General features: G+C 39.0%; 3 protein-coding genes across 3 annotated transcripts; 2 read left to right on the top strand and 1 right to left on the bottom strand.

Moving 5' to 3' along the window:
* The first annotated feature begins 1,791 nt into the window (after positions 1–1,791).
* Positions 1,792–8,872, top strand: rlim (ring finger protein, LIM domain interacting). The gene is made up of 4 exons (XM_062426003.1): positions 1,792–1,906; positions 3,046–3,268; positions 5,086–5,190; positions 5,274–8,872. The coding sequence occupies exons 2-4, from the start codon at positions 3,100–3,102 to the stop codon at positions 7,001–7,003; spliced, it is 2,004 nt and encodes a 667-aa protein (XP_062281987.1). The 5' UTR covers positions 1,792–1,906; positions 3,046–3,099; the 3' UTR covers positions 7,004–8,872.
* Positions 8,873–10,042: 1,170 nt separating this feature from the next.
* On the top strand, positions 10,043–11,814 carry glod5 (glyoxalase domain containing 5). Its single transcript, XM_062425823.1, has 4 exons — positions 10,043–10,293; positions 10,645–10,800; positions 10,994–11,149; positions 11,314–11,814. The coding sequence occupies exons 1-4, from the start codon at positions 10,237–10,239 to the stop codon at positions 11,452–11,454; spliced, it is 510 nt and encodes a 169-aa protein (XP_062281807.1). The 5' UTR covers positions 10,043–10,236; the 3' UTR covers positions 11,455–11,814.
* Positions 11,815–16,598: 4,784 nt separating this feature from the next.
* LOC133986134 (cis-aconitate decarboxylase-like) lies at positions 16,599–20,396 on the bottom strand. The gene is made up of 6 exons (XM_062425930.1): positions 20,268–20,396; positions 19,761–19,815; positions 19,449–19,636; positions 18,841–18,933; positions 18,229–18,434; positions 16,599–17,635 (listed from the first exon to the last, which is right to left on the bottom strand). The coding sequence occupies exons 1-6, from the start codon at positions 20,283–20,285 to the stop codon at positions 16,708–16,710; spliced, it is 1,488 nt and encodes a 495-aa protein (XP_062281914.1). The 5' UTR covers positions 20,286–20,396; the 3' UTR covers positions 16,599–16,707.
* Positions 20,397–22,153: the final 1,757 nt, after the last annotated feature.

The raw sequence follows: 22,153 nt of genomic DNA, 5'->3' as shown, positions 1-22,153 counted from the left end.
CTCTCAATTTACTGGTCAATCTATGTCCCAACCCACAAGCTTTGGGTAGTGACAGAAAGAATGAGATTGCGGATACAAGCGGCTGAAATGAGGTCTGTCTGGGCTCAGCCTTAGAAATAGGGCCAGGAGTTCAGACATCCAGGGGAGGCTAGGAGTAGAGCCGCTGCTCCTCTGCATCAAAAGGAGCCAGCTGAGGTGGTTTGGCCATCTGGTCAGGATGCTTCCTGGACACCTCCCTTTAAAAGGTGTCCAGGAAGCATCTACTCTACTGGCCTGGGAGCACCTCAGGATCCCCCAGGAGGAGCTGATGACCGTTGCTGGGGAGAAGGATGTTTGGGTTACATTGCTTAGCCTAATGCCACTGCGACCTGGCCCCGAATATACAATAATACAATAAATGGAGCTCAGTGCTTTACAACAAAAATAAATGACATAAACCAGGTGCTTCACATAAAAGGAACATAAAATGAGCATAGAGCAACGTTTAAAAAAGAACAGGAAAGAAAGAGAAAACAAATGAAAACATTAATGTAATAGAAGATGGAATATAAGAACAGAAATAACAATAAAAATAATACATAGTAAAAGTAGTCAAAAACAATATTTAAACCAAGTAAAAATACAACTACAAGAAGTGCAGTAGTGACTGATAGAAAAGCTAATTAAAAGCTAAATTGAAGAGATACGTTTTTAGCTTTCTCTTAAAAATATTTAATGAATAGTGAGTGTCAAAATAATATCCTCAATATACAGTAGTATCCTCAGTTTTGTTGTTTCCAGAATCCTAATGTGAACTCACATACATTCATAATATAGATGTTTAGATGTATCTTCTTCATCATCATAATAATAATGATAATAATAATAATAATAATAATAATTGTTATTATTATTATTATTACAATAATAATAATAATAATAATAATAATAATAATAATAATTATTATTATTATTATTATTATTATTATTATTATTATTATTATTATTATTAGTAGTAGTAGTATTGTCATTATTAGTATTAGTATAATAATAATAATGTATTTATTTATTTAATTAATTAATTGTATTGTTGTATATATATGTTATAATTGCACTTTAAGGTCCTTTTTCTTAGTTTATAATTGTATTGTTATATTATGTATATATTATTATTGCATTTTAGGGTCGTTTTATTTAGTTAAAATTTGTATTGTTGTATACATTTGTTTTTGTTTTTTCTATATCACTATTTTTGAGCTGCTGTAGCAATGAATTTTCCCCACTGTGTGATCAATACATTTATCTTATCTTATATTAATAATAATAATAATGATAATAATAATAATAATAATAATAATAATAATAATAATAATAATAATAATAATAATAAAATATTATTATTATTATTATTATTATTATTATTATTATTACAAATCACATTTGTTATCGCTGTAAACAAATCTTGAGACGAATTTGTTTGTGGGATAAGCACATTTTTGTCAAGTATTTCTAAGTGGTTGGGGACACAGAGGAGAGAGTTTTTTGTTTTTTTTTCACAGAGGAGAGAGTATTTTTCATGTGTAGCCGCATCGTGACGCTACAGCTGAACAGCAGCTGATATCATTGACTTATTTGCCCTGAGCTCAGTCTGTCAGGCAGCGCCACACGCACCGCCTCCTTCACTGCAATTGGCAGACGTAATAAAGCAAACCATTTATCCTGTGTTTTTTGTGCTGTCTGTGTCTACCTGGGAGGCTAAACTCAGGAAGTAAAACGTGCGTAGCTCTCAGTTTCCGGAAGATCATTGTAGCCTTCCTAAAAGAAAGAAAATGGAAACCTGAAATCGCACTTTAAGCTAAACAGTCGAGCGTCTTCCAGAGAATAATAGAAGTTGTACGATAATATTGCTACTAATATCATTGGACAGGTAAGGCACAAGTGGTTTTGTGATAAACTGTAGTGTTATATTGCTCTCAGTTACCCTTAGCGACCTCATTTTAGCTTGTTTGCTTTGGTTAAGATGCTGGTTGAGAACGTCATTGGTTGACGTCGTTAGGCTAGTTAGCTTGCAGTGATGCTAACGCCAGCGTTAATGTCTTGTAAATGAAACCCCCGTGTTTCTGTTATGTTTACGGATGTCCGGTAAACATTTTATGGGGTCAAATATGCAGTTCTCACTTTGCTTACAAAAATGACAGATATTGGAGCTAATTTAGCGTCAAGTAAAGGGCACGTAACACGAAGTTGTCGGCTAACGTTAACGCAACGTTAGCTAATGGTAAACTTAGCGTAGTTAGCCGTTTGTTTGATCGTCTACCAATCATGTTGTGAGCAGACAATACAAACTTCATCACACTCACTGCATTGTCTATCATCAATTTTTCACTTCATGGGTCACTGTAAATATAGTTTACACAATTTGCGTGCGTTGTGGTTGATGGTGTTAATATGAGCAACATTGTACTAGTAGCTAGCTGGTGTAAGCTAAGCTCGATGATGCCATTTTGTTTTATGTCGACTTTGACACAACATATTCGCTTTCCCATCGGATTTAAAACACACAAAAATATCAAATCACTCAACAGCAAGACACACTATGACTATTTAAAGTATCCAGTATAGTAGCATAATACAGAATGGTTTTGGTTAAACGTGTTGTAGGAATCTACGATGGCTTAGCCGGGTAGTGTTGGGATTAGCATGTCAGGTTGCTTTAAAGGTAAAACCAGTTGACATAGATGGAACCGAGATGCGTTTGTTAGCTAGTGGGTCAAAGCTCTCCCTTCAAATTGAGTGTGGTCTTATTGTGATGCTGTATTTTGACCCTAAAATTTCTCTAGATGACTCTTTCTCTAGCTGACGGGAATACACTGATAAAGCACTATCAGTTTGGAAATAGATAAGTGTCAAACATCAAATCAGACATCTTCATGTGCCTTTGGAAGTGAATTATTGTTAAATAATCCTAGTTTGAATTAACTGCATCATGAACAAGCAGGGGCATATTCATCTGTTCTTAATACTCATCTAATCATATCTTTTTTTTTCTTTTTTTTTTTTCTGCAGCAACTGGATCTTGCTGGAGATTGGAGAATATCCCTCAACCTCCCTTCTGAATCAATGGAAGGGTCTGATAGTGTAGAGCAAGGCGGCAGTGACCAGCCAGAGTCACAGCGCAGAAGGCAGCTGGACCGCCTGGACAGAGAGGAGGCCTTCTATCAATTTGTCAACAATCTCAGTGATGAGGATTATCGTCTCATGAGAGACAACAATCTTTTGGGCACCCCAGGTAATAAACTATTGATGTAAACTCTAGTTTTTGATTTTTGTGGAGGTAATTTGTGACTGAAGGAACTTTAAGTTCAAGCTAATTTTGCTGATACTTAGATTCATTATAAAATGCATAGGGCTGGGTATCAGTACTCAGTACATTCCAGATATCCAGAGTGAATTAAAATGATACTGTCATATCACACTGTCATTCAGACAGTTTCAGCAATTGATAACACTAATTGCCAGTGTAACATATGTAGGAGTCACTATCGTTCTGAGTTTTGTTTCACTTTTTTTTGTTGTTGTTGATGATGTTGTTGCTTTTCATCTAACACATAGACTTCATGGTCACTGTATCTGCTCTACTTTGCTTAGGCTGACCTGTGCTGTACTTACTTTATCTCTTTCGAAGTCTCAAATTGTTTATCAGACAAAAAAGTGTTAATATAGATGGAGAGAAAATATGCTTAAGCCGTGTGTTAGCCTGTAGCTTGTAGCTTAATCAACACTTTTATGTCGGTACTTGAAATCAAAATCAATGTAGATGGACTAATAATTAGTGCTCAGTGCTTTGCGAATACAGTGGACATGTTCCTTTTCACTTACAGAGAAACAAAACCCGATGATCTATTATGCTGGTGTGATGTGGTGCCATGGATACAACAGCAACTTACTTGTTCTAAATTTATAGATTATGAACTTTTATATTTTGAATGGTTGATTTTCATGAAGATGGTATTAATATACACAACTGCTTCCTCCTGTTGGTATTATTTCAAAAGTGCAGCTCATCATAACCTTAATAACAGCACCTGGCCTTACAAAGAAGTGCCCCAGGATAGTTTTCATAGTTTTTTCATTTATAAATTAGTTGATTTCAACAATTTAGATTATTCTGTGACCAACAGGTAAAATCTTTATTTCCTTCATCCATTTCGGATTTGTCACTATGCTTGAAATGCCACAGCGTACGCACTACTGTAGACACCCAATCCGTTTATGTCCCACGACAGTAGGAGGGGGAATGTAAGTTTGGAGCACCCTGCAAGGAGAGGGCATTGAATGGACAGTGGCATGCCCTGGTAAGTCTGGAGGTTTTCAGTATTGTCCTGTTGCTCTATGGGCCAATACAGTACAACAAACAACACCAGTCCTCAAGTCTCATGAACTAACACGACTTTTGTCACATGAACAACGTTTTTGCAATATATTACAAGATTTTCTTTTTCACTTTGTCAGGTTCTCCCCTTCCTATGTGGTAGGGAGTTAAAACTGTCAGTTCCTTTCAGCCACCTGCAGTGTCTTACTCCAAACTTATGTTATGCTTATTAAAATGTATATACATAAAATACACATACATTCACAAATATAGCACAACATGGAAACAGAAGGAAAAACAAATTGAGTACAAGGACAACAGAGGGACTGGGTACACAGGTGGGAAAGCTGGTTATTTCAGATACAGGATGTACAAATGAGGTCGCGATTGTGGCTCATTCTGTTGTACAGAGATTTAACTTTTGGAGTTTGTTACTGGGCTCACAGTATGATTATATGGAAGTACAGAAGAGAGGAACTGGCTCTCAAGGTATTTCCAGGATAGGTGTCTTGAATAGTAGCTTGAAAGAGGAATTACCTGTTAGTAAGTTAAGCCGATGAGTGATTTTTCACCTGTGGTTAAGGCTACAAGCAGTGTGTCGGAGAAACCCATTTGGTGGATTTCTGGAGAAGAACTAAACACACAATAACCTACAGTAAAGGAATACATGGACTGACAAAAAATAATCTTGCTTTGTGATAACGGACTGTTCTGTTTTTTAATATCTCTCTCAGGAGAGGTAACAGAGGATGAACTGTTACATAGACTTCAGCAAATCAAAGATGGTCCCGAACAACAGAATAATACCCCCAGGACTGAAAGTGCAGAGGAACCAGGTGGTAAGTTTGCCTTATTTATTTATATATTTTTTGACCATGTTTTGGCAAATGTTTTATCATCACTTGATTTTGTTTATTTTCAGAACAACCGGAAAGCTCTGAGGATCCTGCTGGTGGGGATAGTCTCCTGGACTGGCTGAACACAGTGAGGCGCACAGGCAATACAACCAGAACTGGTCATCGTGGGAACCAGTCGTGGCGGGCAGTAAGCCAGACCAACCCAAACAGTGGAGATTTTCGCTTCAGCCTGGAAATCAGTGTGAACCGCAACCTGGCTGAACAGCAGGGAGCTGCTGAAGGAGAGCAGGAGTCTCCAGAGGGTCAAGCAGCAGCAGCAGCAGCAGCAGCGGCGGCAGCAGCAGCGGCGGCAGCAGCAGCGGCAGCGCTTGCAGATGCAAATCCAAATCCTAATCCTAATCCTAATCCTGAACCACAGGTCCCTATGGAGACAGAAGTGGTTGAAGAACCAGTTGTAGAGGAGCTGGCTGTCATAGTGGAACCAGAGCCTGAATTAGAAGAGGTTGTTTCACAGGAGATACTGCCAGAACCCCCCAGCTCACCAGCTGTCCTTCCAGTGCAACCCACACTTCCTCCTTCTCCACGCAGAGGACAAAGGAGACCTCGCAGCCGCAGTCCAGAACCACGCAGGACCAGGGCTCGTACAGCCAGAAGTCGCTCTCCTCTCAACCTAGATCAGCTGGAGGATCTCCCTAATCCACGTCACGCTCCCAGCTCGCAAGGCCCCAGCTCTGACACCAACGCTCCTCCTGTGCCTCCAGTGGAGGGCAGTTCTCGGACTCGACAACATGTTCTGTCCAGGCAAAGCACTGCTGACAGTGATGCTCAGCAGTCTAGGGCTGGAGCAGAATCAGTCCCAGAGGCCCAAAACGTCAGACCTCAGGAAGGAGAAACTGCTGGAGGGGAAGGGGGTGCAGCTGGACGCCGCCCCCCTACTATCATGCTTGATCTCCAGGTGCGTCGTGTGCGTCCAGGCGAATATCGCCAAAGAGACAGCATCGCCAGTCGCACCCGCTCACGCTCCCAGAACTCAAACAACACATTTCTTTATGAAAGTGAGCGCGGTGGATTTCGTAGGACTTTCTCACGCTCAGAGCGTGCCGGTGTGAGGACCTACGTCAGCACTATTCGCATCCCTATCCGGAGAATCTCTGATGCAGGTTTGGGAGAGGCAACCTCAATGGCTCTCCAGTCTATGATCCGGCAGATCATGACAGGCTTTGGTGAACTCGGATACCTCATGGATTCAGACTCTGACTCTTCAGATTCAAACCGTGGAGCCAGCACACCTGCGGATCTCACTGAGACCCTGAACAACCCAGATGCTACCACTGCTCCGACTCCTGCTGCTGAGGTTGAGGAACCACCTGTAGCTGCTGGAGTCAGGGCAAGGACAGTTGAGACTGATATGGATGAGGGCCTTGCCACTGCTCCACCTGCCTCTGGTGGTAGGGCTCGACCTAGACCTCCTATCAGCTTAGAAGAGCCCAGCTCACTGCCCTTCCTCCGACTTGCCCACTTCTTCCTCCTAAATGATGATGATGAGGACCAGCCCCAAGGGCTGACCAAAGAGCAGATTGACAACCTCTCTATGCGCAACTTTGGTGAGAGTGATGCCTTGAAGACTTGCAGTGTCTGCATAACAGAGTATGCAGAAGGAAATAAGCTACGTAAGCTGCCCTGTTCTCATGAGTACCATGTGCACTGCATTGATCGCTGGCTGTCTGAAAACTCCACTTGCCCTATCTGCCGCAGGGCAGTCCTGGTGTCTGCCAACCGAGAGAGTGTGGTTTAGCTCATAACAGACTGCAGGCCTTCTTTTCTCAACCTAAATAATCTAATATCCCAAGTCCATAAGAGGCTTTGAGGAAATGTGTCCCCACTGTTAAAATGTATTTCCTTCATACCATTTGTGAGTTTTATCATAATGCAGTCACAGGTTTGGTTTGGGGTGCTCCATGCAGTGGCAGATATTAAATCTCTTAAAGACATTTATTTCTACAGTCCAAAGTCACACACAAGTAATGCATGCTGTTTGAATCAATCTGTAGTGACCAAGCAGTTTGATGCATTGCGTCAAGACATGCGCACAAACAGACCTGTATCTTATAAAGAATCCCCTGGTTGTAAATGCTGCACACCTGCTGGTAGTTCAGGCACTTCTGTTCTTTTGTATTAGCTACCAAATGGCGCCTTTTACCATAAGGTGGGTATTGGTACAGTTCTTAGTTACACCAGTTCAAAGTATTAGCTGTAAATAAGCTTGTAAAAATAATTTTGAATCATACTTTGTATCAGTAAATTGGTTTTGGATTGTAAATTATCTTATATGAAGATTAGGGTTGTATTGGCCATAAATATCCTCTATCAGAGCATCCCTGAATTCGGTGTTAAACATAAAGCTGGTATTAGTGTACACAGCAGATCTGTTTAGAGATTGTGATGTTCAAAGGATGTAGGACATTAACTGGTTTGCCATTTAAATTGTGACTTGTACTCTCCCTTCTTTGTTCACCTGAATCAAACAATTTTCAGGTACATGAAAATTTGCAGTGTGCTAAATTGTTTCAAAAGTAGAGGCATAAGACACAGGTTGCTTTTGCAAGTGCAAGTTCATTTTGAAATTATTTAACATTTGTTTTTTTATTTTCCTAATCATTAAAAAATGACCAAATAGCACCATACCAGAAATTAGGGATGTCTCAATATTGGTAGTAGATATTGGGTTGATATGAAGTTGCTGGCATGTGAATTTTCACAACTCAAAAATATTATATTGTGGGCATGACATGTCAGAAATGTATATGTTGTAGCTTTTCCTTTTCCCCACATTTACTTTTTGAATGTACAATAATGATTCCTCAATCATTTTGTCATTCTGTCATCCATCAACAACTGGTCTAATTTTTCATTAATTATTGAATCTTCTATAATAAGTTCTATAAGCTGGTATTGGCATAAATACATGAAAAAATCAGAAATTCACCTAAGTTGAAATTCAGGCTTACCTTCTCAAGCTAGAATATAACTTTTTACCTGTGGGTTCACCTCAATGTACAAGTCATATTTTTCATCATCAACACAAAGGTTTGAGAGTGTCGGGTGTATACCAAGTCTGAAGAGAGTCACATCATTGTCCTTTTGTAAGGCTCCACTAGAAAGTCAAGCTGCTCGCCCACTGTGCCCTCCTGCCTCATGTGCAGATGCTCATATCAGTGTGCAATACGCAAGTGAAAGTAGGGGAATACAAACCATGTTATAAATGTATGCTATTGTTAAAACTGTTAATGGCTAAAATCTTAAATGAAGACGTATTTGAAGTACATTTAATTTTATTTAGAGGTTCTGTAGGTTTTAATAGCACTGTTGATAACAAGATTACTGGCTAAAGGAAGAAAAGGGCATCACTCCAGTGCCACCCTGTCATGTTTCTTGTTTCACTGTTTGATGTCTTTGCCACAATTATTACCTCCTTTTGTGGGGCATAAAAGTTTGATTGCAAGACATTGTCATTGTTGAATACCATTAACCTGTAAATGAAATGTATGTTCCCTCTTGGGCCATTCTTTCCTAGTTTTGGCCTTGATCTGTGACCCACCCAGTGCAGTATGTTAACTGGGTGTTAAAATGAAACTAACCGCTGAATTAAACAACTTGTTATGCTACAAAATGCACTGTAGATATGCATTCTGTGCTCTGTGCAGTTTTATACTCATTAGTTATAATTCTGTTTTATATATGTAATAATCCAAATTTAATCCAACTTTAATTTAAATACTTGCCTTGAACTGACCATTAATTGAATTTTTTTTTGCCACCACTTGATATTGGGACTTTTTCAAATGTCATGGATTTCAAAGTGGATGTTACAATCTTTGATGGGCCTCACAGAAGTGTAAAAGGGCAAGTAGCAGGTGGTTGGTGGCTTTCCTCCAGTAATATGTGCATTGATTACAGCCATTGTGCTCAATATAATATACATAGTGATGGGTGACAAAGGAAAAACCAACATACACAAGAGTAGTAGTAAGGTGTTGGGCCACCATGTGCTGCTAGAAGAGCTTCAGTCTGCCATGGTATTGATTGTACAGTCTCTGAACTCGACTGAATAGATTAACACCATTCAAAAAGATATTCACTCAGTTGGTCTTTTGATGATGTTAGAGAGTGCTGTCTAACACGTCAGTCCAAAATAATGGCATATGAGTCACACTTTCTTTTCATATTGATAAACCCATTCAGTGACCCCTCCTCCCCTATGGATGGGGGCATTGTTATCCTGGAAGAAACCACTCCCATCAGGATAGAAATGTTTCATCATAGGATAAAGGTGATCACTCAAAACAACTTTGTATTGATTTGCAATTGTTAAAATAAACCATACCAGGAAAATGCCCCTCACAGCACAACAGGGCCATCAGATCTCACTGTTGAGGTCAAGTATTCAGACCCTAACTGTCTTTTTCTTCAGTTTGTCACCACTATAATATAATGCACTTACACTTTGTATTGTTTTAGGAATCTATTAAGTTATTAACAGTACCCCCTACTGGTCGGATTTATTAACAAAAAAACAAAAGAAATCCCCATTCAAACTGAACAAAGGGCATTTTGTAGCCAAATATAGCCGTATCAACTTTGCCAAAACAGCATACTTTGAATTGGTAAGGCTTCTTTGAACCAGAATTGCAATTAAAAATTAAGACTTCTCAAACGTTAATAAACCCTGGAGGAGTTTCACTTTGACTGGAAAACATCCAGTCGCATGTAATTATTTTAAAACTACCCTTGACATCGAAGCACCAGGGGTCTGAATTCTGGCAGATAGAAGTTGTTAAGTCACAAGTTGTGTTTTTTTTCTTACAAACTTTAATATAACTGCATACTCTACTTTTCTCGATGCTGTAAACCAGCGCGCAATGCAGTGTTATAGTCCACAGAGGTGTTATAGTCAACAGAGGTGGAAAAAACAAGGAAGTACAGACCATAGTCCATAGACTGTATGGTACATACTCAGACACGGCAAGGATGGCTCTGCGGGCGGCTGGAAGTCGCTTGTGGTACCTTCAGAGGAATAATTTCAAGGTAATTATTATCATTATATGTGAATATAACACACGTTACATGTAGTTTCACTATCAGTCTTTTAACTTGCTTCTGCTTTTGTGACTGTGACAGCAGTTTATATACTCTGTCTATTTTAAATATCGTAACCTCAAGTGATACACCTAATACATTGATGAAGTGCATGTTTAACTACCTAACTTGTTCCTGTAATATGCCTCATGTTTATGTTGTGACATTTAACACTGCAAGAGAAAAGGCCATTCTCGTTCACAGAATGCAGTTTCTATTTACAACACTGCGGCGCTATTGCTGCAGAATTCAACGGTAATATCTGTATTCGTATAATTTATTTGTTTTTACATGTTGTAGACGGTCTCCATCCAAACACTTGGATTTGTCAGATTCAAGGGAACCTGTCCAGTTGAGGTGAGCCATCTGGACCATTTGGTGCTAACAGTGAAAAGTGTGCCAGACACCATCCACTTTTACACCACAGCTCTGGGCATGGAGGTCGTCACTTTTAAGGTATTCCAGTGCATATCAATGAATTACTAGTAGTTGGTTGTACGATTAACAGCAATGTGTGCATTATATAGCGACAACAGGAATACTGCCGTTGTCCCTCTGATTCGTTTGAGACCATCCACTAGATGGCAGGCTTTGACTGTCATTTGACACTGCTCTATGCACCCACACATGCCGTGTCTGCCACAACTAGGGAAACCGTAAAGCTCTTGGGTTTGGGAAACAGAAGTTTAACCTTCACCAGCTGGGCCAGGAGTTTGAGCCTAAAGCCAAGCATCCAACCTCAGGCTCTGCAGACCTGTGTATCATCACCAAAACCCCTCTGGCTACAGTAGCTGCACATCTGAAGGTACTAACTCACTTATATCTCTTTTGATCTCTAGAATATAACATTTTTATTTGTAGGCTAAGGTGGTTATTCTTTTAAAACCAGCTAACTTTATATGTATGTTCTTGTCCATTTTGGGGTTATCATGCTCAGTGTCAGTTTATGTGGTCTCTTCTCCTCTGCAGGTCTGTGGAGTCCAGATTGAGGAGGGTCCAGTGGAGAGGACTGGAGCCGTGGGGACGATCACCTCCCTGTACTTCAGAGATCCAGACGACAATCTCATTGAAGTGTCAAACTATAACCATACATCAGAAGGGTCATGTTAGGACTGCGTGTGAATGCTTTTATCACTGCACTAACTGTTACACCTACTTTGCATATAGTGTTCAGCTGTGAAGATGGGGTAGATAACATCAGTTGGCTTTGCAAAGACACAGTTTCTATGTAGTTCTGCTCAGCAGTGACTGCTATTTTAATGATGTGTGAAAAAGCTTACATTTTTTTATGTTAGTACATTTAATTCAGCATAAAAAGTGAAAAATTCAACACCTGAAAATGTTTAGTAATGTATGTTAAGTATACTCAAATGGGTGTGTAAGAAGACTATCTTTACTATGTGAAGGAAAACCAGAGTTATAAGAAACATTGCTTTTTCTGCTGAAAATAAATAGTTCTTCCACCTCCTATGGGCTCTGGTATTTTTGCTTTTTTGACATTATTTATGAAACTCTTTACATGATATTTTACTTTATGTCTTAATGGGTTTATATTGTCAGTACTTAAGCCATTTATTGCTGGACTGTTTCTGTTTATCACACTTTTATATCAAATAATTAGGCCATTTGAATACTTATAGCCTTTGCTCACCAGGTTAGCAATCATTTTGGGGGAAAATGAAAGGTAGAGACATCAGAATTTTAACTTGGCTTTTTGTGGTAGAGACATGGAGATTATTGTTTATACTAAACAGCACACAGACTATTGAGTCAGACTTGAAATATACAAAAAATACATGTCACTCATAATACTTCAAATACATGACCCATTAAATATCCAACATACAGTGGTGCTTGAAAATGTTTGAACCTTTTAAAATTTGCTCTATTTCTGCATAAATGCAAGTGCAAGTCCTAAAACTTGATAAAGAGACATCAATTAAACAACTGAGACAAAAAAACATAAAACATATTCATTAAATTATGAAGAAAAGTTATCCAATCTTACATATTTGTGCGAGGTGAAAGTCTTTGAACCTCTAGGATTATGAATTCATTTGAAGTTGAAAGTAGAGTCAGGTGGGATGACAATCAGGTGTGAGTCTGGGCAGCTGTGCCTTTTTTTAAAGAAGAGAAATCTGGGTCTTCACCATCAACAATCAGGTTTGTGGAAGTTCATTATGGCTTGAATCTCAAGGAGATTAGAAGAAGAGTTGCTTATGCTCTCCAGGCTGGAAAGGGTTACAAAACAATTTCTAAAGAACACCTTTGTTACCCTCCTCTGGACCAGGACAGGTCACAGTCATTGATGGAGCTATGAGTTCTGAGTTGTACCAGGATATTCTACAGGGAAATGTCAAGGTATCCATCCATGAACTGAAGCTCAATAGAAAATGGGTCATGCAGTAAAACAATTACCCTAAACAAACAGGTCACTCTACCAAAGAATGGTTAAAACAGAAGAAAGTTCATGTGTTGCAACATCAAAGTCCTGACCCTAATTCTATATAATAGAAATGCTGTGGGAGGACCTGAGCCAGACAGTTAATGCAGTAAGCCGACCAACATCCCTGAGTTGATACTGTTCTGTAGGGAGGAATAGGCTAAAATTCCTCCAAGCAGATGTGCAGGGCTGATAAACAGTTGCCATACATGTTTAGTGGAAATTATTGCTGGGCGTCACACCAGTTACTGAAAACAAGGGTTTTCATACTTAAGCCTCACACAAATATGTAAAACTGGATAATTTTATTAAAAAAAAAAAATGAATACGTTCAATGTTTTTGTCTCATTTGTTTAATTGGGTTCCCTTATCTAGTTTTAGGACTTGCATGAAAATTAGATCACATTTTAGGGTAATATTTATGCAGAAATAGAGCAAATTATGAAGAGTTCAAAAACACCAACCAACACTGTATATGCTTATGTTGAGTCATGTGAAATGTAGTGGTGTTAGTCTGAAATTGACCTGTATCGATAAGAAGAAAACATTTTTTCCCCCCACATCACCTGTGAACAGATTGAACATGTCTTATTTTCAATATTTTATGTTTGCCTTGTTTATTTTTACTGTATTTAATGTGTATTAAAATTTCCTGCTTCTGGGACATGTAATGGAACATTTATGTCCACTGTAACTTCGTCAAAAAGAGAATCACAAGATACACTTTCTGTGTACTGTTCACTGAAAAATCCCTCTTGCAAGAATAAATCATTCAAAAAAGTACTGAAGCCGTTACTGAACTCGTGTTTTTCCTCTACTTACCATTAATTAATGAAATCTCCATAACAGACACAAGAGGAAATTAACTTAACTTATTCGATGAAGCTCCAATAGGAGGTCGGCAAGTACATTTTTTGTCCATATTATCCAAGTATTTAATATTATCATATTCAGTTCACAAATACCCCATATTAATAATTTCTCCTGAATGTTGAAATATGACGCACAAAAAGAGCTAGATACCTTCCACACCACAGTCCTCTGGGGATTCCCACCCACTCACTAACAAGGCACATTCATATGTTTTGTTCATTAATTGTTGACCCAATGTCCCAGTACAAAAACCACAAGGTTATGTTACACTTTAACATTTTGGCTGCTCAGGGTCATTTGTCTTCATTGCTATATTTAGCATGGGACTTCTTCCCATGCTAAATATAGCAAGTTTTTTTGTGGAAACTCCATGTATAGTATGTCACATCTATAGATGTACAGTATAGACTCTATACTGTACATCTATAGAAGGGCAACCACAGAGATTTGAGCCTCTATACTATAGAGGCTCAAATCTCTGTGGTTGCCCTTCTATTGTGCCGTTTTCTGATCTGCTGTGGGTAGAGAGAAAACACCTGTAATTCATGATCATTGTTGTTAAATCCATTACCTTGTTGTTGAGCGTGTCCCAGTACAAAAGCCACAAGGATATGTTACATGTTACATACTATACATGTATATACATGTATAGTATGTCACATCTATAGATGTACAGTATAGAGGCTCAAATCTCTGTGGTTTCCCTTCTATTGTGTCGTTTTCTGATCTGCTGTGGGTAGAGAGAAAACACCTGTAAATCATGATCATTGTTGTTAAATCCATTACCTTGTTGTTGAGCGTGTCCCAGTACAAAAGCCATAAGGTTATTTTACACTTTAATGTCTTACCTGCTCTGGGCCTTTTGTCTTCATTGCTATATTTGCCATGGGACTCCTTCCTTGTGATAAAACACAGTGAAGGAAGTGTCCAACAACTTTTCCCGTCATGAAACCATTAACCATGACACTTTCCCAGCCATGCAACTTATCGCAAATACGTATAATTACACAACCAATTCAAATACATCTCCAACAATGCCAAGGGAAACAGGAACAAGGAACAAGAAGGGCAAAAGTAGTAATTATGTAAGTAACTTAGAAAACAAATTAAAATAACTAACAGAAAACTATGTTAATAACTCCAAAAAATACACTTGGAATGAATTACAAACTTTCAAATTTCAAATTTTAAAAACACTGCCCTGCTCGATTAGAAAACAATACTTTCATTCTAAATCCATAATGACCAAACTGGCTTCATCTCACTAGCAACATCAGAAGAATCTTAAATTTAATCAACATTCAACTAAACAAAGCAAAGAAGTTTCACTAGACGCAGAGAAAACATTTGATGAAGTAAATTGGATTTTCCTTTTCACTGGTTTTCAAAAGGTTGTTCATTCACTGGATAACATCATTATATGATACACCCATGGCCACTCTCACCACTAATGGAATCACATCACGAAGATTCACACTGCACAGGTGCACCAGACAGAGACCCGCTCTCTTCTCTGCCTTTAGATAATTTTATTGAACCCCTTGCTTGTGCTACCACACAGACAACACCATGAAAATTAAAGGAAATTACATGATAGAACGTAGAATACAAAATTAATTTATATACCAAAAATTCCTTACTCTATCGTCAAGATTTACAAAACAAATCTCAGGCTATACCATAAACCACAGGTTCAAATCACTTATTCTTACTATCTCATCTACCTCACTGAATCCTGTAACCCAGGACATACACAATTCTGTCACAACTGGTAATATCAGTTATCTGGGTATTAACATCTCCTCCAGACAAGTTTAGAAAATGATGCAAAATACAGAGAGGTTATGTGGTCCCCTAAGATGAGACCAACATTGCTATACATAAAAACAATAACAAGACGCTACTGTACTTCACTGTACGTTTGGACAACAGGAAGATATTAAACTTGCTCTATGAGACGGTGTTGGTTCTTTTGGTGTATTTTGAACTTGGTAAAGTTTTTTTTAAACTTTGTCTGTCCAGTCTTGGGAAAGACCAACAACTCACTTTAATATAGAGCCCTCTTCCTTAGTACACTATTAATGTTGACACTTAAATTTCAGCTGTGCCAACACATACAGGCGTGCCCAGACAGTGCTAAAAACATGTTGGTTTCATTGTATCCCATGCATGACTGAGCTGGGTAGATGCATGGATCAGAGCCTTCATGTCTCCAGGACAGGTGTTTATTTCCTCCTGAACAGACGTAACGCAATATATTAACTTAAGGACCAGAGACTGGAATGAGGAAAACAGCTCCCCTATTCCCAGCATTGCTCCACATTCTTTTTTTTATTTACAGTTCAAATGCACACAGACAAAACACATGGTTTGTTGACTTTTGTGCGCTCAACATGTTTCCTTATTGACATTTACCAGGTTTTAAATTAACCTAGTGAAAGATTAATGGGCTGTATTGTGTGAACTCCTGTCTCCTAATTTTTACACATAATCTTTTCCTTTAGGAAAATATAGAATGTTTGCCGTTAACTTATTGTTGCACTACTGCTTATATTCTTCAGAAATATGTTTAAATACTAACAGGAAGAGATGTCAAACAAGAGGACACTTTCTCAGTTTTTGGTTTTGAGTAGGTTTATTACAATAAAAATGGAAATACTACAACTACAAATGCTACAACTGAAATGAAAGAAATGTCAAAGAGAGAATACCATTGCATTTAAAAGCATTAAACATTACAGTGTTGAAATTGTTTGACACAAACATACAAAATAAAGTACAGTAATTTTCAAACATAAAATTGATATTTCAAATTATTCAGTACAAAATCTGTCTTTTCCTACCCATTTGAAACATTATTTGATCACATTTTACAACTCATATTTATGTTTTTGATAATATAAAAATAATACAGGTATAATAAGGATATTTTGCAAAATATACACTACATAACATTGTTCTAACATGGCTCAACAGATTAAATCAGTATTTTTAATTACTGTGTACAAGATGTTTTGGTTTTTGTTATCTTGTATATCTGTAAATGTTCACTGCAGCAGTGAGAGAACGGGGCTGCAGTCTTCAAGTCTGTCCAGCTCCTCCAAAACTTCAATCAGCCTCTCAACCTTCTCGGAGGTAAGCACCATCCCCGCGTTGTTCCTGAACTTCTTCCTCAGGCTCTCATTGGTCAGTGGGTTGCGCCAGTGTCCGTAGAAGGTGTCACAGCGTCCCCTCAGGATGTCTCCCCCAACAAGTGTCACCTGGACTTCGCCATACATGCGGTTAAAATTAGCTGGGTTGTCATGGGGATGCTCCACATGAACACGGCTCAGCAGAGCGAGCAGGTCAGGGCGTGTCATGGCGGCGGGGGTGAAAGACTGCACAGTCACCTCACCGTCCAGGAGAGCACTGCAAGCATTAAACTGAAAAGAGTGGCGTGCCTGGTGCTCTGACTCAGGGAAAGGCCTGTTGATGTATTTAGAGTGGGGGACTCTGAGCAGGATATCCTGAACTTCAGCTGGGGACACAGTGCCATGGCCAGCCCCCACAAGAAGCTTATGGACTGAGGCTGCAGCATCTGCCACCCAGTGCATCCCCAGATGTGCAGGGAAGCGCTTGAAACCCATGTCCTGCTCCTCTAGCAGGAACATGTGACCTTCATCATTAGGTGAGCCCAAAGGCTGCGGCACGTAGTCTTCATAGAAAGCACTGAAGCCGGCTACCCCTGCGACAGCATCCAGGACCAGCGGACTGGCCTCTAGGCCTCGAGAGGCCAGCAGAGCGGCCTCCAGTCCTAAACGTGAGGCATTGCCGATGTGGAGGGGTTTGGACTGAGTGGCAGCATTAGCCATTGGGGCTCCAGATAGAGAGGCAGCAATGGCCAAAGCATGACTGCAGCCGGAGTGATCCAAACCCAAGAGGCGAGCACAGGCTGCTGCACTTCCCATAGTCCCCACTACAGTGGGAGGGTGAAACCTGGTGATGAAGACAGAACGTTTTTGGTGAGGAGTTTTGTGACTAAAGGAGCATTTTAAAGGGTCATTATGGCTACAGCAGAGCTCCATACAAACAACTTCTTCTTTATGTGACTCTCCACATGCAGAGACAGCTCAGGGGTGTTAAAGGAAAAATATTTTTTTTGTCATTTCAGTATTTGATAAACAAGTAAATAATGTGGTGGGTAATTTGACTCGTAAACACTTTGCAAAGGGAGACCTCTGTGATATTCTCCTCCACATGGATAATTGTACTAACACTACCTACAGAGCCTCTGCTGTCTAGGAACATAAAAACATGCCTTTCACAGCTCATTGACACCATTAAGAAAATTCACATTACACTTCTGACCTCCTTGTAAACCACACTGCAGAGATCAGCAGAGTCAAATATGAATGGGCTTTAGACTCATGTGGATACTTTTTCTCTGTGCAAAATATAGAAATAAGAAACAGGCTTTGTATGCATGAAATAATCACTTAGGGATACCAAGTACAGTACAAACCCTACAATGTTGCTAATATAACTATAATTATCTGTGTCTGATTTGACTCAGGCTCCTAGGCGTTCACCTCTTGGGGATGTTGTGGGCCTCATTAGAGAACCTCATCAGCCGGCCCTGGATCTCGATGCCAACGTTGAAAGCCAGCAGGAAGTCCAGGCCACTAGGTTTGCTGTTAGCAGTCATCATATCACTGAGTGCTAACACAGCAGGAAGGACTGCTCCTGAGGGATGAGTGGCGGGGTGCCATGTATCATCAAAGTCCATTGAGTGAGTCTGTGAGCAAAAGGACACATTTTAAAAAAAAATCAAATGAAACAATAGCTATCAAGTCCCTAATCCTCACTGTGGCCAATGGGTTTAATGACAAATCTGAGTCTCTTTAATTGGTGTAACAGGCTTGACTCATAGAGGGCAAATACTGGCTGCAGAAATGGGCCCAGCACCCTAATGACTTATTTGGGAACAGAGGCCAACCAGTGTTTGCATACATCATTTTGGAAATTTCTGTAGAAGGGTAATGTGAGGTCATATTCATTTTCAGTCCTCCTGTGGTTGGCTCTCTAGACTGTTCCATAGCTGTAGTTTGGTTTTGGTAATGGTTTTATGGATTAGTGCATCTGAAATTGTCTAATGCACATGGGATAATGGTGACACATCTGTTCCACCTATTTATACTCACCGCCACTCCGTTGACGAAAGCTGCCAGTGTCGGGGAGAGCCTGGTGCCCTTGCGTCCGTAAACAGAGCTGATGTCATCAGAGGCGTACATGTGCTGAAGGGAAGCCACAGACGAGTTAACACAGGGAATGGTTCCAAGGACATTTTAAATGTAATGTTTTGGTCTTAAATTGTGTCATCACACACACACACACACACACATATACACACACACACACACACACACACACACACACACACACACACACACACACAGACACACACACACACACACACACACACACACACACACACACACACACACACACACACACACACACACTTATCCTGTGAACTTTTCTTTAAATAGCTCTGGCTCATCACTCTTCAGTTGATGAAAGCTGAATAAGTTTCTTTGTAAGTCATATGTCATCAAACAAAAAAATCCCCTCTCTGGTCCCAAGTTATATGACTACATTTATTATGATAATAATGAGTATTTCCCCCCCTTCATTTCATCTGTCCACACACAACCTTTGCACTGACTTATGAACACTGATTGTATAATGTCAGGTTTTTGCTTTCATCTGTCTCTGCTTATGTCAGATAAGACCGTAATAACTGACTCACCTGGCAGTGCTGTAGGGCCAGTTCAAACACGTCTGTCGTGCTGCCAATCAGACCAACTCCAATGCTGTCCAGCACCATCCTTTTACTGCGGTGGAGGACTACAGAGGATAAGTGCTGAGACTTTACTTCACTGATGAACTTCCCAAAACTGGCTGTGATTGTTTCCTCAGGGCGTGGCTGCTTCAAGACTGTATTAGGGAAACGCAGCAAAGAAGATAATGAGGAAATAGAAGAAAAGAGGTCAGGAGTTATTAAATGAGAAATGTAGTTTATTTTTCCAAACAAGTAGAATTTGTGTTTGTAACAGCTTACCTTCCACTGCAGACTGATGCAGTCCTCTGATAGCTGTCATTGGTCTAATAGTTTTCTGCAGGACACACAGTAAAGACATTTCAACATCCTAAGGGAAGCATTTATTATATTTCGATGAAATGTTTCATTGTTGTTTTGTACAGCTCAAATCTATTTCTGGTTGTGGACATGCTGAGATATTTTCCTTGTCAGACACACATCTAATTCAATTTTAGTGAGCATTGGCATCACTATCATGAATATTGCTCAGCCTGTGTGCCTCTGTTGAGAGTTACTGTATTGGGGAGGTGGTGCTCTAACAGGTGTGTATGTAATCTGCTTAACATTTAACAAGAGCTCTGTTCTCCCCTAACAACAGTACATGCTATAGTTTGGTTATTACATATTAGTTTAAATTATATTATTTTCATTAGACTGAGTAAATATCCTATAACATAGGCATTAATGGGGATAATCATTCATACTAATTTAACTAAAAAAGCCTGAACAAATATTATGTATCTTTACCTGTAGTGTGGAGATCATGGCTTCAGTTTTTCTCAAATTGTTTTTCTTTTTTCTTTCTCTGTGATGCAGCAGGTTTGCAGTCAGCAGGTTCAGATGGATGCTGATGATGTTCAGATTGAGTGGGTACCTGCCTTATATAGTGGATGAGTTACAGTGGCTATTGATACTGACCTGGAAAGAACAGGGAAGGGCAAGCATATCCTTAACAGATTAAAAGGAGGGGTTTCCATCTAGCTGGTATTCATCATTGTCAGAAACAACATCACCATCCCCAGAGAATGAGGAAGAAGGAATTCAGGTTTATGACTTAGGTGAGAAGCAGTGATGTCATTGCTCAGGTTGCAGATTGTACGTGAGTCTGGGGAATTTTCATGAACTCCTCCTACACACAGGAAAGTCTTATTTATGACAAATGTTTCATCCCCTCTCCAGAAGAACTCCCAACTTCATTTCACAGAGCATCTATATCAGGTGAGACCTTTTTTTCTAAAGTTACTGATTGTGTTTTGTATGTAAGCTTCAAAATGCCACATTATGAACAAAGAGGGATAATATGTTTGTTTGTTTTTTAACATTGGCTGAATACAAAAATAATACAGTTACATGTTCTATTGCAAAAGAAAATACTAAAATCGTGAGTCTTTAGTAAATTGTATCTAATAGTACCTCAGCATGCTGTGCTTTGCAATATCTGTTAGTGATGGATAAAACTGACTTCATGGTCATTATAGCAGGAATGTTGAATACATATTCTCTGTGTCTCTTGCTGCTGTTACAATTACGGGTCACCCCACTTATGACTGGGCAGGGCTGGAGACTCTCAGGTTTCTAGAGGTATTTCAGGAGATAAGAAAAAAACTAGCCTGAGGGAGTTTTCCAATGTGACTTTAACTTGAATATAGTCCATTGGTAACATCTAATTTAGTTCATTGAAGCAGAAGTTTAATGTTTTTTTTTTTACATTTGTGGTTTACATTTACATTGCTAAAGGCATTATCACATCTGCTTTGCTTTTAATGTAGCTTCAGTTTTATTCTGTTTGTTATTTTTGTAAAATTCACTAACTTTTAGTATTTTTAGTATTTATCATTCAATGACCACTAAGTTGTTCTTTCCAACCACAAATAACATGGCTCTGTACACATAACTAGCTTTCATATTTGTGCAATGTAGTGATATAATATATCATATTTATATATATTATAAGATTATAATAGTACATTATAATATTATTATTATATTATATTAATAACAATAAAGATGATTCAGTATTCCTTTGTGTAATATATTTATTTGGTTTTGCAATTTATCTGTAATGGAAAATGTATCAAACATATACATTTATAGATAAGTTGTGTCATCTGTTAAATTGCATCCATTGTTGATTTTTTTTCCAGTAAAAGTGCTTTTTGATAGAGACAATGACTACATCAGATGGTTTTCCAGCCAGTTTCTATGGTGAGCCAGGAGTTTTGGGCATGTTATCCAATGGGATCAGTGCATTCCTCGTACTTCTACAGAACTTCAGTACAGCACACACTGGCATTGCACCACAAGGGGTAGAGAACATACTTGCAGGTAAAACTTGTAGATAATCTGTTTTAATATTATGATAAAAAGTATAAACTTGTTTTAGTAATTTTAATTTTATGTGTTTTATTCAGGTGTTCATCTCATCCTGATTGGTGGTCTATGCCAACTGGTGGCCGGCCTGCTTTCCTTTCGAAAATATGATCATCTGAGTGGCACTGCCTTCATTGGCTATGCTGCTCTTTGGGGCAGTTTTGGGGCCACTCGAATCTACTTTGGTGCAGTAACTGAACCTCCCACAGCAATGTTGAACAACATGTCGCTGTCCACTAACATGACAAACTACATGCTTCTGA

This window comes from Scomber scombrus, chromosome 9 (assembly GCF_963691925.1).
Source record: "Scomber scombrus chromosome 9, fScoSco1.1, whole genome shotgun sequence".
Taxonomy (NCBI): Eukaryota; Metazoa; Chordata; class Actinopteri; order Scombriformes; family Scombridae; genus Scomber; species Scomber scombrus.
This window is presented reverse-complemented; position numbering and strand designations above follow the sequence as displayed.

What these genes read in the sequence shown, in the direction of transcription:
- rlim (XM_062426003.1), top strand. Translation starts at nt 3,100, where the DNA reads ATGGAAGGGTCTGATAGTGTAGAGCAAGGCGGCAGTGACCAGCCAGAG. An exon ending in CAATCTTTTGGGCACCCCAG is followed by an intron (nt 3,269 to 5,085) that starts GTAATAAACTAT and finishes TATCTCTCTCAG; the next exon opens with GAGAGGTAACAGAGGATGAA. An exon ending in AAGTGCAGAGGAACCAGGTG is followed by an intron (nt 5,191 to 5,273) that starts GTAAGTTTGCCT and finishes GTTTATTTTCAG; the next exon opens with AACAACCGGAAAGCTCTGAG.
- glod5 (XM_062425823.1), top strand. Translation starts at nt 10,237, where the DNA reads ATGGCTCTGCGGGCGGCTGGAAGTCGCTTGTGGTACCTTCAGAGGAAT. An exon ending in TTCAGAGGAATAATTTCAAG is followed by an intron (nt 10,294 to 10,644) that starts GTAATTATTATC and finishes TACATGTTGTAG; the next exon opens with ACGGTCTCCATCCAAACACT. An exon ending in CAGTAGCTGCACATCTGAAG is followed by an intron (nt 11,150 to 11,313) that starts GTACTAACTCAC and finishes TCTCCTCTGCAG; the next exon opens with GTCTGTGGAGTCCAGATTGA.
- LOC133986134 (XM_062425930.1), bottom strand. An exon ending in GCATCAGTCTGCAGTGGAAG is followed by an intron (nt 19,637 to 19,760) that starts GTAAGCTGTTAC and finishes TCCCTAATACAG; the next exon opens with TCTTGAAGCAGCCACGCCCT. An exon ending in CTTTCGTCAACGGAGTGGCG is followed by an intron (nt 18,435 to 18,840) that starts GTGAGTATAAAT and finishes TTTTGCTCACAG; the next exon opens with ACTCACTCAATGGACTTTGA.